Raw genomic sequence first — 14,356 nt, forward strand, 5'->3', positions numbered from 1 at the left:
TCACCAGACTTCACGATTTAGGCATCCACGGAGCTGCTCTCAGATGGATTGCCTTCTTCCTCAACGAAAGAACGCAATAAATCCATCTTCCACCCTTCACCTTCAAAGCTAAACCAGTCATCTAGGGAGTCCCTCAAGGCTCATCACTCAGCCGTACCCTCTTCGACATCTACATGTCCTCCCTAACCAACACAGTCAGATCTCACTGACTCAGTTATATACTACACCAATGATACTAAACTCATCGTGTTCCTCTCCGAAAATTACACCGCCGCCAGAACCAACTTAAACCAATGCATGACCAGTTTTACCAACTGGATGAGGAATAACTGCCTCAAGTTCAATACAGACAAGACTGAAGTGTTGATCTCTGGGAGCGACAACTCCTACTGGGACGTCGCCTGGTGGCCCACAGAACTGGAGCCCACTTCAACCCTATCTGAGCATGCTACGAACCTCAGTATCATCCTCGACAGCAAACTCACCATGAGGTCCTAAGTCAACGCAGTGTTATCCTCCTGCTTTTTCAAGTGGCTTCCCCACAACGCAACATGCACCATCACCCAAGCCCTCATCACTAGTCGACTGGACTACAGTAACACCCTCCATGTGGGAATAGAGGCCCACCTAGTTCAAAGACTACAGATCATCCAGAACGCCAGAGCAAGATTCATCCTAGATCTCCCTCATTGCACACACATCACCACTCACCTCAAAAAACTCCACAGCCTCCCAGTCCAGAGGAGATGCCAGTTCAAGCTCCTAACCAAACCATTCAATCAATCAGTCAATCAGTCAGAAATTTGTAGAGCGCAATACTCACCTGTGAGGCTCTCAAGGCACTGAAGGTTCAAGGTTCTGCATGACTCCGGACCCGCCTACATCAACAACCGCCTGAGATTCCACAAACCGTCCAGACAACTTCACTCCACCTCCCTTGCGCTGGCCCATACATCCCGCATACAATGCAGCAGAGCAGGAGGACGCTCATTCTCCTACCTCACAGCTAAAGCCTGGAACAGCTTCCCCCTACACCTCAGGACCTTCCAACTCTATAGGAGTTCTGCAGGACACTGAAAACTTGGCTCTTTGACTGAGACAATGGACCCTGCCTGTGCCTGGATACCTTCATGGGTGACAAGTCTGGTTGAATTATCCAAATAATATTTGCAGTTATTCTGAACGCAGCATTTGGACTATACGGAGATCAGCACCGCAAACAAGCTTATAAATAATGGCCTGTTGCATTAAGCCTAATTTCACCAAAGAGCGTAAATATGCCTCAGATCTTAATGTGCTTTTTGCAATAAAACCTATCCACTTTGACATTTAAGGAGCAGTGGCTACAGAGGCCAAATATGTTTAGACAAAAACGTTCTGTAGAAGTTATTTTACTAGTTTCCTTCACTGGCATATCAGCAATAGCATTTCTAAAAAATAACTTTTTCTAACAGTTTCTGCTTGTTAGTATCTTATGAAGGGCCTAATTTATGCTACAGTTCGGCTTAAATGAAAAATGCTTACTCAAACTGGGAGCTCAATGTAATAGATATGACTGTGGTTGGTTGAATGTGGATTTATACCCATCCTCGAAATCTAGCTGAGGGGGATTGGAGACACTTACGAATTGTCTACCCATAGTTCTAAGGAAGTGCATCTCAGTTTTCCTAGTGCCAAATACAGCAAAGAAGGCACTTTTTTCGTTTTTCCCATCCCCAAAAAACAAATTTAACAAACAAAAACATACAACTGAAAACATCTCAATTCTAGACACAAAATGACAATTTAGATAATGAAAATCTGAAAAACGTCAAGGGAGAATGGCAGCCATTGAGAGCTTCAGGTTTGAGGGGCCATCTCATGCAAGTGAAACCCAAGAGTTGGGCACTAAAGGATAGATAAATGCTTTTTGTGGGAACCCTGGCTGCTTCAGAAGAATACTCTCATCCTCAACCACTGTGTAGTTGACAAAGGGTATGCCGGACTCTCAGGGAACATGCTAAGTTCAGGTTTTTGTATTATGGACAGTCTTGTAAGATGTCATAAATCAAATTTGGAACAAAGTAAGAGAACAAGACCTTCCTTTTTGATAAAGTTAATAGTTGATGCCTATATATAAAATGCACCATTTGAATTAAAAATGTCAAAGACTGTCTAAAGGGAGGCTTTTAACTGGCCTTACTCTCAGGTTTGGAACAAAGTAAGAGAACAAGACCTTCCTTTTTGATAAAGTTAATAGTTGATGCCTATATATAAAATGCACCATTTGAATTAAAAATGTCAAAGACTGTCTAAAGGGAGGCTTTTAACTGTCCAACTCTCAGGTTTTCGTTTCTAAGTTATACAATATTCAAAAAGTGCCTCAAAGGTGACCCGAGTCTCATGTGTTGCTTTTCACTTAAAGAGGCAGAAGGACGGAGACAATATGCAAAGTCAATAAAACTGGGTAGAAGACCAGCAAGGCACTGCTGTAGATTCTAGGTATGTCCAAGCTAGACATACCTTCCTAAATACAGACCTGCTTCCGTGAAAGGTGAAATATGCGTCTCTGCTAGCACTCAGCGAGGCAATCCGATCATCTCAATCCTTATATCACTGCACTGGCTTCCAACTGAAGCCTAATGTCTCTTCAAAAAAATCTCCCTGACATTACTTTTAGAACAGTTATTCTCTTGTTTTAACATTTTCTTGTTACTTGATTTAAAGATTCAAACTTTGGAGAGCCTTCTCACGTGGAAGGCAACCAGGAAACAACAACGCAGGGGAGTCAGTAAACCATGACCAGCAATCCCAATAGAGAATGCAGGAATGAAGGGTGGAGACGTGGAGCAACAAAGTACCTGACAACAATAAACCACGACAGGTGGTGTGGATGGAATGACATTACCTGACAGCCATCAGTCCCAGTAGGGCCCAACATGTGTTGTGGATCTGGGAGTTTCTGCTTTGCACATATTTCCGCTGCTCGCATGATTCGAAGTCCTCTCCCCAGCCGCCATCTGCCATTTGGTGGGAAAGCAAGAACTGGCAGGCCAAGACCACTTCACTGCATGCAGACCTGAGAAACAGTTACACAGTCAAACAGTCGGTCAATGCAGGCAGAGGTAATTTGTGGTGTCATTATCAAAGCCAACACCAGAGGAGCAGAATCACAGGAGCAAAGATGGAGATTGAGTTGCAAGGGTAGATCCACGCAGGTATAATCACCAACCTCTCCTCCTTTCACACGCACACATTTAAGAGGCAGGTCCGAGGCATCGCCTGCTGCTTTTGCATACATACATCAGACTACTTCAAACAAACAAAAAAATATATGGAAGCTGGCTATGGATTAATCTGTATGTTGCAGGTTACAAAACAGTGGTTTATTATATTTATATAGCGGATTTCTGTCAATCTGGCCTACCAGAGCAATTCTTTGTTCCTCTGCACATCAGCCACAGCAGCCACTGACAGGCCATTATGTTTTTGCCTTCTTAATGACTGAAATATATCCACATGGCTTCAGTACTCACAGCATAACAGTCACTCCCAGGGAGCAATTACTACCATAAATATAAGGATGCTCAAGGCCATGCATGCACACGTTGTGTATGACAAGTGAGAACTTGGTCTGAGACTCACAGAACTTCCCAGCACCCAAACCTAGTGCCAAGGAACCACATACTCCCTTACTGATGTTCAAGCCTTCTCTGTTGGCTGGCACAGGCATGGTCACATACTGCTCCCAGGGTACATAGTAAAACTAACTGAGACTATAAGGCCAGGCTCCAAAGAAACTTAGAATAAGGCCCAGTGCAAACATAACTATTAGTAGGATTGCAGCTAGGATGGCGTGAACTTTTTTGAGACTTGCACTACTGGTGTCCTAAAGCAATCACCCACTATAAAGGAGTTCTGGAATTGAAGGCCAGATCACCAAAAGGAACAAATAAGCACCATCTGTACATCAGGATTATTATTAGGCATATAGATCCAGCTTTCCACACAAAGAGGACATTTACCCAAGTAAAATAAATCCCCCAGACAAATCCACAAGGCCCAGACCAAAGTATTCATGTGTGATAGCCCCAACTGAGGCAGGTGTACATCCTATACATCAATCAAACAGAGGGAAAGAAAGGATTACCAGTCCAGCACTCGTCTTTCCAAATAGACATCATATAAACTTTATGTGCAGTTCCAAGAAGAGGAAAAGGTAACCTCATTGAAAGTATTTTTTTCTTTAAAGGATGATGTCTTGCTGTGTGGTCTTCGAAGGCAACTTTGTTGCGGAGCAGAGGCCCTCACCCACCAAGAGGCGGCATACACCTTCATTAGGCTGTTCACCACATTGGGTCAGTGCTGCAATGCCACCACGTGGTGGTTGAGGACTTGTGCTCCACAACAAAGTTTGATCTGAGGGCCTCACAGCAAGACATGGCCCTTGAAATAAATAATTACTCTGGATGAAGTGGACTTCTACGCTTCTCGGAACAGCACACTCAGTTGATATTATGTAAATTCTATACAAACAGAATAGTTCACTCTGCTCTGCAACCTGCAAACTTCTCATTGTACCCAAATCCCAGTATACGAGCAGAGGACACTGGCTATTTCCCTTGCAACCACCCGATGTTTGAAACAAAACTCCATGCCAAAATAAAAGCCAGTCCCACCTAATGCCCTTTTTGGAGAACCTTGAAATCGTTTACTATTCCAATCATCTGGAATACCTTGCCCTGGCCCTGATTCACCTGACACAACTCACACTATTTAAAACACTGCGCTGAACTCAGAGCTGACAACCTCAAAAGAACACTCACCTAAAGATAATTATATTTGAAATACACATGTTATAGGGAGTAAAAACAAATGTTAAACATACCCATCATGATAGGTGTGTCCCATGCAAGCAAATGCCTCTAACCCGAACCAGGTCCCGTAGGTGAAGCAAACACCCCAACTCCTGCAGAGATCAAGAAGAAAGAGATGGATTAGCACAGGAGCAATTCGAGAGAATTTCTACAAATATCACTGACTTATGGCATATATCAACAGACAAGGTATGTACCCACAAAAAAAAAAAACAGCTGCAAGATAGGCATTCACGCAGGAAACACCCACCACACACAAAACACATGCAGGAATCAAGAATAGCCTGCATGCAAACTACACTGGCGTTTATAAAATATAAACCCCTCCATAAAACACACATCTGGGCACAATAGTCACACAAAATACATACCCATTCTACATAAAATGCACCCGGATACAAAGTGCATAGCTCATAGAAATAACAAGCAAAGTACTTATCAATAGAGTGGAGTCTCACACACGCAAAGCAGAAAATCCTCATTCATAGAAAACATATGAAACCACTGACTTACTAAATACGCACGCACTCACATACATGACATTAAAACACAGCAATAATTTGACAACACGCATAAAGGCCAACAAAAACGTTAATCTGATATAGCAACACATAAAACTGGATTACTTTTGGCTTGAGGGCTACGTTTTGTCCATTTGTTCTGTGCTACGAACAAAATTGTATGTCTTAGTCACCGGTTTAATTTCATTTGTTGCAGATGTGAAACTTTGTAGATGCGTTAAACCGCCCTATGTTCTAGAAATGTTCTCTGTTTTTGAACATCCTGTTCTTGTGGTTTAAAGGTGCTACAGGAAACGTTTGCTTGAAGGCGTCTGGAAATTATGACGCATGTATAGTGTGGTAACGTTTTTTTTTTTTTTTTGCAATAAAAGACATCAAAGGCTGAGTGAAAGGTCAGTTGCTTTGGCCAAAGAGTTTCATTTTGATACTCTTTGGAGGTGACCGCTGCAGCCAATGAAATGCTATCTTGAAGCATAATCCAAATCCTTGTATTCTATCTTGTACAAATACAGCCTCTTACAAGAAGAGACTCGTAAATTTATTTCACAATAGGCACTTGTTCACAAAACATATCCCTAAGCACCATATAGACATATATGATTTAACTGCACTAAGACATATGCATGGCATGCTTGCTTACAAAACAATAGAGACAACCATTCAAATGCAAAATATAAACTTGTTCGCATTGTACAGCTAGCTATATTTAAAGAGTAAATCCATCCCTTCAGTAACTAATCAACTATTTTAACTACCAATAAAACTTGGTATTTGAATAGTGCAGATCGCAAACTGAATTGTATCTTGGTGCGTAAGTTATAGGGAATGTTAACCAGTGCCTAAAATGTTAAAAAAAAAAAAAAAAAAAAGTAAGGGTGAGGCCAGGGCCCCAAGCCTGTCTTAAGAATTCTGCTGCCACTGCTCCTGAATGCTGGAGTTTCCAAGCACCAAGGTAACTTAGGTTTTAATTTACAGTTTGGTGGAGAGGGTACTTAGTCGCAACAACGGAATACCCTGTCCGTCATACTCTTGGTCCGTCCACCCGCTTTTGGGCTGGACGGACTGAGAGTATGTCAACAAAAAACAAGTTATGTACCTATGCACTGTGGTTCTTCAGTATTGATATCTTTCATATATTCACATGCTTGAATCTTCCCCATTGTCATGGTGGGGGCCTCACAGTATTTAGAAAACAAGCAGGACTATGTAAGTATACCAAACGACAGAAGTCAATTGACTTTGTCAACCAATTCACATTGTTTCATTATATCCAAACTTCAGTCAACCAGAGCCAAGACCCTGAACCACTTTTCCCCTGCAGAGTCACCATACCTCAGATTTTGCACACAAGTGTAATAAATAAGTATATAAATATCATTTAGGTATAAAAGTGGTGAGCCTAAACGAGGAGGCGACCCGCATGTGAATTTCTTAAAGATATCAATACTGCAAAACCACAGTGTACAAGTAAGTAACTTTTTTTCTCTCCAATATTGAGTCTTTTCTTGATTCACATGCTTGAATCGGAGTAGCTAGCAGCAAGTAAAGAATAAATAAATGGTGGAGGTTTAGGCAAAATCACACTCCAAAGAGGTACTGAGGAAGCACGTCATTAACCACCGGGAAATAAATTTAGTTGATGAAACAGTGGAGATACAAGCAATAAGAATACATCCTTATAAATATATAGCAACAAAATAGGAAAAATAAAACCCGTACCTTATTGAAAGAAGTGACATAAAACTGCTCACCCCACAGCCGTATCTACTTTCCATGCTAGATCCAAACAATATTGTTTGGCAAAAGTAAGTGCATTTGACCATGCTGCCGCTCTGCAAATGTCTGGAAGTGAAACTCTGACAAAAAAAAGCTGTGGATGTAGCCAACTTTCTGGTTGAATGTGCAGCAACCTTAGTGGGCAGTGGGCTTCCTGCCTTGTTGTGGCAAAATGCTACTGTCACTGAAACCCAACGGGCTATCTTGCTTCTTAAAATTGCATAACCCTTTCAGGGAGGTGGGAAAGAGATGAGAAGCTGATCATATTTCCTGAAAGCTTTTGTTCTGTGAATATAGAATTTGAAGCAACATTTGACATTCAGAGAATTGATAGCTCTCTCCACCGCAAAAGAAGGGTTCTTAAAAATGTTGCTAGAGCAATAGGTTCAGTCAAGTGAAAAGAGGTCAGAACCTTCAGGATGAACTGAATTGCAGAACTGACTTTGTTGCTGTAATTTCGCTGACCCTTCTGGCTGATGTGAGGGACAATTAAAAGGGCTATCTTTCATGAGATAACCTTCTACCTGTCTTATGGATTGGGTCAAATGCCACATCCATAAGTTGGTAAAGAAACATATTAAGCTGCCACGATATTGTAGGTTTTATTAGTGGGAAGACCCTGAATAAGCCTTTCATGAATTCTTTCACAAGCCTAGTGGGCAACAGCGATAATTCACCTGTTTTTCTCCTGAACCTGGAAATTGCTGCTAAATGCACTTTTATTAAAGAGCGACCTAATCTTGACTTCACCAGATGAAGTAGATACAGCAATAGCTCTTACAGCAGTGGCAGAATCTGTTCCATTTTGCCACATAAGACTTGTTTATGGAAAACACATGTGACTGTTCGAGGATAGACTTGCATTCCACTGGTCTATTCAGAGATCCAAATTAATTGTCATGAGGGGCCATGGCGACAAAAAATTGAGAGATTTTACTGGAGGATGCAATACCTGGCTATTGCTCATGGAAATTAGGTTCTCTATTGGCTGAAACTGGATAGGTAGACACAGATAGGAGGAGCTCTGTGTACCACAATCCTGTCCCAGCCATGCAGGGGCCATGAGAATGAGATGGTATGGTTCCCTCTTTGTCTTGCTATCACCCTGGGAATGAGAGGAAAGGGAGGAAACGCATAGGCGAACATTCCTGTCCAGTGTCTCCGAAAAGCATTTCCCCAAGACCCTTGCAGAGGGCACCTGCTGGCAAACTCTCTGCATTTTTTGTTGAGTCACAAAGAGATCCAGATTTGCAATAACCCATATTTTGAAGATCTCAGACAGATGACCCTGAATCATTTTTCACTTGTGGCATTGACTCTTTGTTCTACTTAGAGAGTCTGCCCATTCCTTGTCTATGCCTGGAAAATGTTTGACGTGCATCAGTAACCACTTCCAAATTTGCGGGGCTTGAGAGAAGAGTCTTTTTGATCTGTTCCCCCCTGCTTAGCAAGGTAGAACATGATGGTGGTATTGTCCATTCTCACCAGAACAAAGGAGTTGAGAATTCTGTGCAGGAACCCTTGCAGCACCTGGAATACAGCTTTCAGTTCTAGAAGACTGATGTGCATTTGTGCTTCCTGTACAGACCATTTTCTGTGGATTTCCAGCTCTTGAAAATGCAGTCTCCAACCTTCCAAGGAACGGTCTGCTGTCATTATGAAGCATGGTTGTGCTGCCTCAAACGGGAGACCAGGAGTGATATTATATTGTTTTTCCTTCCTCACCATGAGTGTTTGCTTCATCGTAGGGGTGATGTCTATCATGTACTCAAACAAACCATGAATCTGTATCCACTGTGCATCCAATTGCTCCTGCAAAGGCTTTATGTGCAAAAGACAATTTGGAATTAATGGAATGCACGAAGATAGCACCCCCAGGGGGGACTTTCTCACTGGAGTGGACTTTCTTTTTGAAAGGAAAATAGCTTTCTGAACTCTCTCTCTGCAGTCAGGTATGCTTTGGCGACTGTGGTGTCTAAAACGGCCCCTAGAAACCCCAGCAATTGGGATGGACTCCGAGGCGATTTTTCTGCATTCAATTTCAGCCCCAAAGACTTGAACACCTGCCAATGGGCCAAGGTGGATCTTTTTCTAGAGAGGAAGTTTGGCCTCTTGATCAACCAGTCATCCAGGTAGGAAAATACCCGGCGCCTATTTCTTCTAAAGAAAGCAGCCACTGGTGCCATGCACTTCGTTAAGACCCTGGTAACTGATCGTAAGCCATACAGTAGGACCTTGAACTGGTAGTGGCACCTTGCCACCTTGAACCTCAGGAACTGTGGATGTTTCACATGAATGGGAATGTGAAAATATCCATCCAAGAGATTTAGAAACGTCACAAAATCCCCTTTGTTGAGCTGCAATAGCTGTTCTTGAAGGAACAGTATTTGGAAAGGTTGTTTCCTGATATACTTGTCCAGCATCCTGAGATTCATGACTTGCCTCCATTTCCATTTTTTATCTAGCTTCCTGCCTTCCTTAACTGGTGGTGCTGAACAGGGGGCAGAAGGATTTCTGGAGTGTCGCTGTGCAGCTTGCATAACTACTGAGTCTGGACGAGGCTGACATATCAATCTGGGTTCTGTATCACTTTAAGACCTTCTTATCAAATAAAGTAAACAATGGGGATAGATCGGAAGGATTCTCTTGCTGAGTCCTAAAAAATCATACAGAAAACATTCTGTTTATTTCACTGGCAGTGGCAGATCAAACCTCTTGGAAGCATGTTCCAGTAATTCATGAAACCCACCTATGTCCTCAGGAGGAGGACCTGCTGGCAAAGGTGATGGAAGGGCACCATAATCATCCCACTACTGACCTGATGCAACTCGGTCTCCAAGTAGTTCCCCCTCCTCAGGTTGTTCATCTGGAACGCTTCCAATGCAATCATCCCTGATGGTGATGAGAAGCAACTGTCCTGTCCTCCTTGGTGCGAACAGGTGCCCGACTCTTAGGCAAGGGTGAAGTGCCAGGTGCATCTGAGCAACCTAGAGCGAGAAGTATTAGTGCATAGTTGCTTCTGAAAGGCACTTGTAGTAGTTAATAAGCATGTGCCGCAAGTGCATGACCAAAGAGACAGGCACTGAGATAGTATTCCTCCTTTGATCCCTGGTGTTCATTATAGGGCTCTTCATCAAGTAGTGCCCTTGGAAACAGTTATAACGCTGGGACACAGTCTGCTGGCAGGAAGTGAAAGAATAGTCACCTTCCAGGTAGGTGGAAGTGTCTCTGTTAGGGTCCTCTTCTTTGTCTGTCTCCTGGCACTTTACCCCTAGTTTAGAAGGGCTGTATGCTGGACTGAAGAGCCCTTCATCTCCTGATTCCTCTATGTCAAAAAGATAAGCTGAAGGTAACGGGGAGACCTTACTTGGTGAAGACAGGTCTGGTAGTAATTGTATGGAAGCCCCCTCTGCAGAGGGTACAGCTTTTTTCTCTCTTGTTGACGGGCTTGTCGATGATGGCTCCGATGAGGAAGATGTGATCTTTTAAATTGTTATGGCAACCAATCAAAGTCTCGAAGACAGATTTCAAAACCACCATCAACATCATCGACGAGGTCGTGGTGGTCATTGTCGACAAAGCTGTCCACTTAGGAGTGACCGTCATCACTGTGGTGACTGGAAGCTACAGGGGACGTACTGTCAACAAAGGTCTTGTTGATGCAGCTGCCGTTGACGATGGGTCCGTCAACAATCTAATTTTCGTTGACGAGGGGGGCATGGCCTGGCAAGATGACCGTTCAGCACCTTTAAGCCAGAGCTCCAAAGCCCCATTAGTAAATCCTACATAATATTGCCTGAATATACTATTTATTTGCAGCGTCCTTGAGTATGCAGTGCTCAGGGCACCCCCCCCACCCTTAGATTTGTTATTGCAGTGGGAAGGGTGCAGCAGGAGGAGCAGCGGCCGGCTTAGCCTGGAGGCCACATGCACTGCAATGAAGAGACCGGCCAATGTGGGGCCGCAGTGCGGGGACACTGGTTGCAGGGTATAGCTTGAGCGGCGCCGTTGCGGAGAAGGTCCCCCTCAGAGAACGACGGCGACTGAGGTGTACCGCCTGGGACCACCGTCGGGCTTGCGCCAGCTGACGCCTGACCGAGTCTGGTGGTTGAGCAGCACAGCTAAGCCTGACTGACGGCCTGGGCGGGAACTGGCGTGTGAGACCTTTACCAGGGCTGACCCAATGAACTACTGCCAGTGCTGGAGAAGCTGAGTCAGGGCGGCCACCTGCTCCCCTCTGCGGCGATGACTGGAGGATGTTCCGGTGAAGCCCCAGGGAGAAACGTGGAGGGCACCGGGACCTGCAGCCAGTTCGGACCGCCTGCAGGTGAACTGAGAGACCCCATGAAGTGAGTGGCCCTGGAAATTGGGTCAGACAGGGCAAAGGAGCCCTGGGGGCTTGAGCTGACATTCCTGGAGCTCAGTGATTGCATGTTCCCCCCGCACATATGTGCAAGTCTTAAGCAGGTTGAGGTGCCTGCCCTGATAGACAGATTAGGGTGGCTATGGTGAGTGGGGACCTCCCAGGGCCATCATTGCGCAGATGCTTAACTATTGCAACAAGGATTGTATAGTCAGGGTGCCGAGAGAAAAGGAACCCTCGAAATACAAAAATCACACCATTGCTGTGTTCCCAGACTACATACGCAAAATACAAAATCAGACGATCGATTATTGAGGTCAAACAAAAACTGTGTGCAATGCGATTCACTTACAAGCAACTGTTTCCGGCTAAACTGAGAGTGATAGCAAATGGAAAGACGCACTTCTTTGAGCGGCCCGACGACGACTGGGGAAGGGTGGAACAATGGGATAAAGTACCCGGCCGGGATCGAGGGACCCTGCAGACTAGTAGTTGAGGTGGAACTTGGCGAACGAAAAGCAGTCAAGGAAGAGACCACTGGACCCAGTCACTGGAAGGGAGAAGATCGACCTCCAGGATACTGGTACAAGAGGATGGTACATTGGCAGATGTGACGATGGGGAGTGGTGGCAGCTCTGCGCATCAGAGTGATGCTTAGGAAATTGTTGTCCCGACTTCCTCGAGCATTGGCAAGGTGAACCCTGACTGAGAAGCTACGTCTCTGGAGGGGAGGACGGGTTGTGGAGGGGTGTGTAGAGAGATGAGGACACCCCACTGACTGCTGCAGCTGAACTTGGGGTGTTGGTAAGGTCATCCTTAAGGGGATTACGGGAGGGGAAATGCACTAGGAAGACTCAGTGATGGACACTTGTGATGCTATAGGATTATGTACACACATCACAGGAACATATGTAGGGCTGGGTAGGATGGCTGGTGTGAGACCTCGTGTGGGACACAGCCTGGTATATGGTGGAGACACCACTAAATCGACTCGCTCCTGAGCATTAGGAGTTAGTAATGGGTTTTTGTACGAGGCTGGCCTGGCTTGTAGTGGGTACCAGAGGTACTTACACCTTGTGCCAGGTCCAGTTATCCTTTATTAGTGTAGAAGAGGTGTTTCTAGCAGCTTAGGCTCATAGAAGGTAGCTATGGAAGAGCAGCTTAGGCTGAACTAGGAGACATGCAAAGCTCCTACTGTACCACTGGTGTCATATGCACAATATCATAAGAAAACACAATACACAGATATACTAAAAATAAAGGTACTTTATTTTTATGACAATATGCCAAAAGTATCTCAGGGAGTACCCTCAGTATGAGGATGCCAAATATACACAAGATATATGTACACAATACCAAAATTATGCAGTAATAGCAAAAGGAAGTAATGCAAGCAGTGTACAGTTACAATAGATTGCAATAGGAGCACATAGGTATAGGGGCAACACAAACCATGTACTCCAAAAGTGGAATGTGAAACACAAATGGACCCCAAACCTATGTGAGCTTGTAGAGGGTCGCTGGGACTGTAAGAAAACAGTGAGGATTATAAAAATAGCCCACCCCAAGACCCTGTAAGGTAGGTGTAAAGTGCACCTACAACCCCCAGAGAGCACAGAAGTCGTGAGAGGGGGATTCTGCAAGAAGAACAAACACCAGCAATGCAACAACAGTGGATTTCCGGACCTGAGTACCTGTAAGACAAGTGGACCAAGTCCAAGAGTCGCGACAGTGTCGAGAGTGGGCAGGAGCCCAGGAAATGCCAGCTGAGGGTGAAAGGAAGCTGCCACCGGTTGGAAGAAGCTTGGTGTTCTGCAAGAACAAAGAGGACTAGGAACTTCCCCTTTGGAGGATGGATGTCCCACGTCGTGAAGAAGCTTGCAGAGGTGTTCCCACGCAGAAAGACCGCAAACAAGCCTTGCTAGCTGCAAGGGTCGCGGTTAGGGTTTTTGGATGCTGCTGTGGCCCAGGAGGGACCAGGATGTCGCCACTTGGATGAGGAGACAGAGGGGGCGCCCAGCAAGTCAGGGAGCCCTCACAGAAGCAGGCAGCACCCGCAGAAGTACCGGATCAGGCACTTAGAAGCGGAGTGAACCGGAGTCCATCCGAAGTCAGAAAAGGGAGTTCCACGACGCCGGAGGACAACTCAGAAGGTTGTGCACTGCAGGTTAGAGTGTCGGGGACCCAGGCTTGGCTGTACACGAAGGAAATCCTGGAAGAGGCACAGGAGCCGGAGCAGCTGCAAATCATGCGGTACCCAGCAATGCAGTCTAGCGTGGGGAGGCAAGGACTTACCTCCACCAAACTTGGACTGAAGAGTCACTGGACTGTGGGAGTCACTTGGACAGAGTTGCTGAGTTCCAGGGACCACGCTCGTCGTGCTGAGAGGGGACCCAAAGGACCGGTGATGCAATCTGTTGTTGCCTGCGGTTGAAGGGGGAAGATTCCGTCGACCCACTGGAGATTTCTTCAGAGCTCCTGGTGCAACAAGGAGGCAGGCTACGCCCAGAGCATGCACCACCAGTAAACAGTTGAGAAAGCCAGCAGGATGAAGCGATACAAGGTTGCAGTAGTCGTCTTTGCTACTTTGTTGCGGTTTTGCAGGCGTCCTGAGCAGTCAGCGGTCGATCCTTTGGCAGAAGGTGAAGAGGGAGATGCAGAGGAACTCTGGTGAGCTCTTGCATTCGGTATCTGAAGAATTCCCCAAAGCAGAGACCCTAAATAGCCAGAAAAGGAGGTTTGGCTACCTAGGAAGGAGGATTGGCTACTAAGAGAGGTAAGAGCCTATCAGAAGGAGTCTCTGACGTCACCTGCTGGCACTGGCCACTCAGAGCAGTCCA

At 45.2% G+C, this 14,356-nt stretch overlaps 1 protein-coding gene across 2 annotated transcripts in view; it reads right to left on the minus strand.

Moving 5' to 3' along the window:
• Positions 1-14,356, minus strand: part of LOC138285500 (lanosterol synthase-like) — a 192,421-nt gene that overhangs the window by 8,334 nt on the left and 169,731 nt on the right. For both annotated transcript variants that reach the window (XM_069225489.1, XM_069225488.1), the window contains 2 exons: positions 4,868-4,948; positions 2,888-3,058 (listed from right to left, as the gene is read on the minus strand). In XM_069225489.1, coding sequence (XP_069081590.1) covers positions 2,888-3,058; positions 4,868-4,948 — 252 coding nt within the window. The remainder of the gene's footprint in view (positions 1-2,887; positions 3,059-4,867; positions 4,949-14,356) is intronic.

Source organism: Pleurodeles waltl, chromosome 3_1, assembly GCF_031143425.1.
Source record: "Pleurodeles waltl isolate 20211129_DDA chromosome 3_1, aPleWal1.hap1.20221129, whole genome shotgun sequence".
NCBI classification, from domain to species: Eukaryota; Metazoa; Chordata; class Amphibia; order Caudata; family Salamandridae; genus Pleurodeles; species Pleurodeles waltl.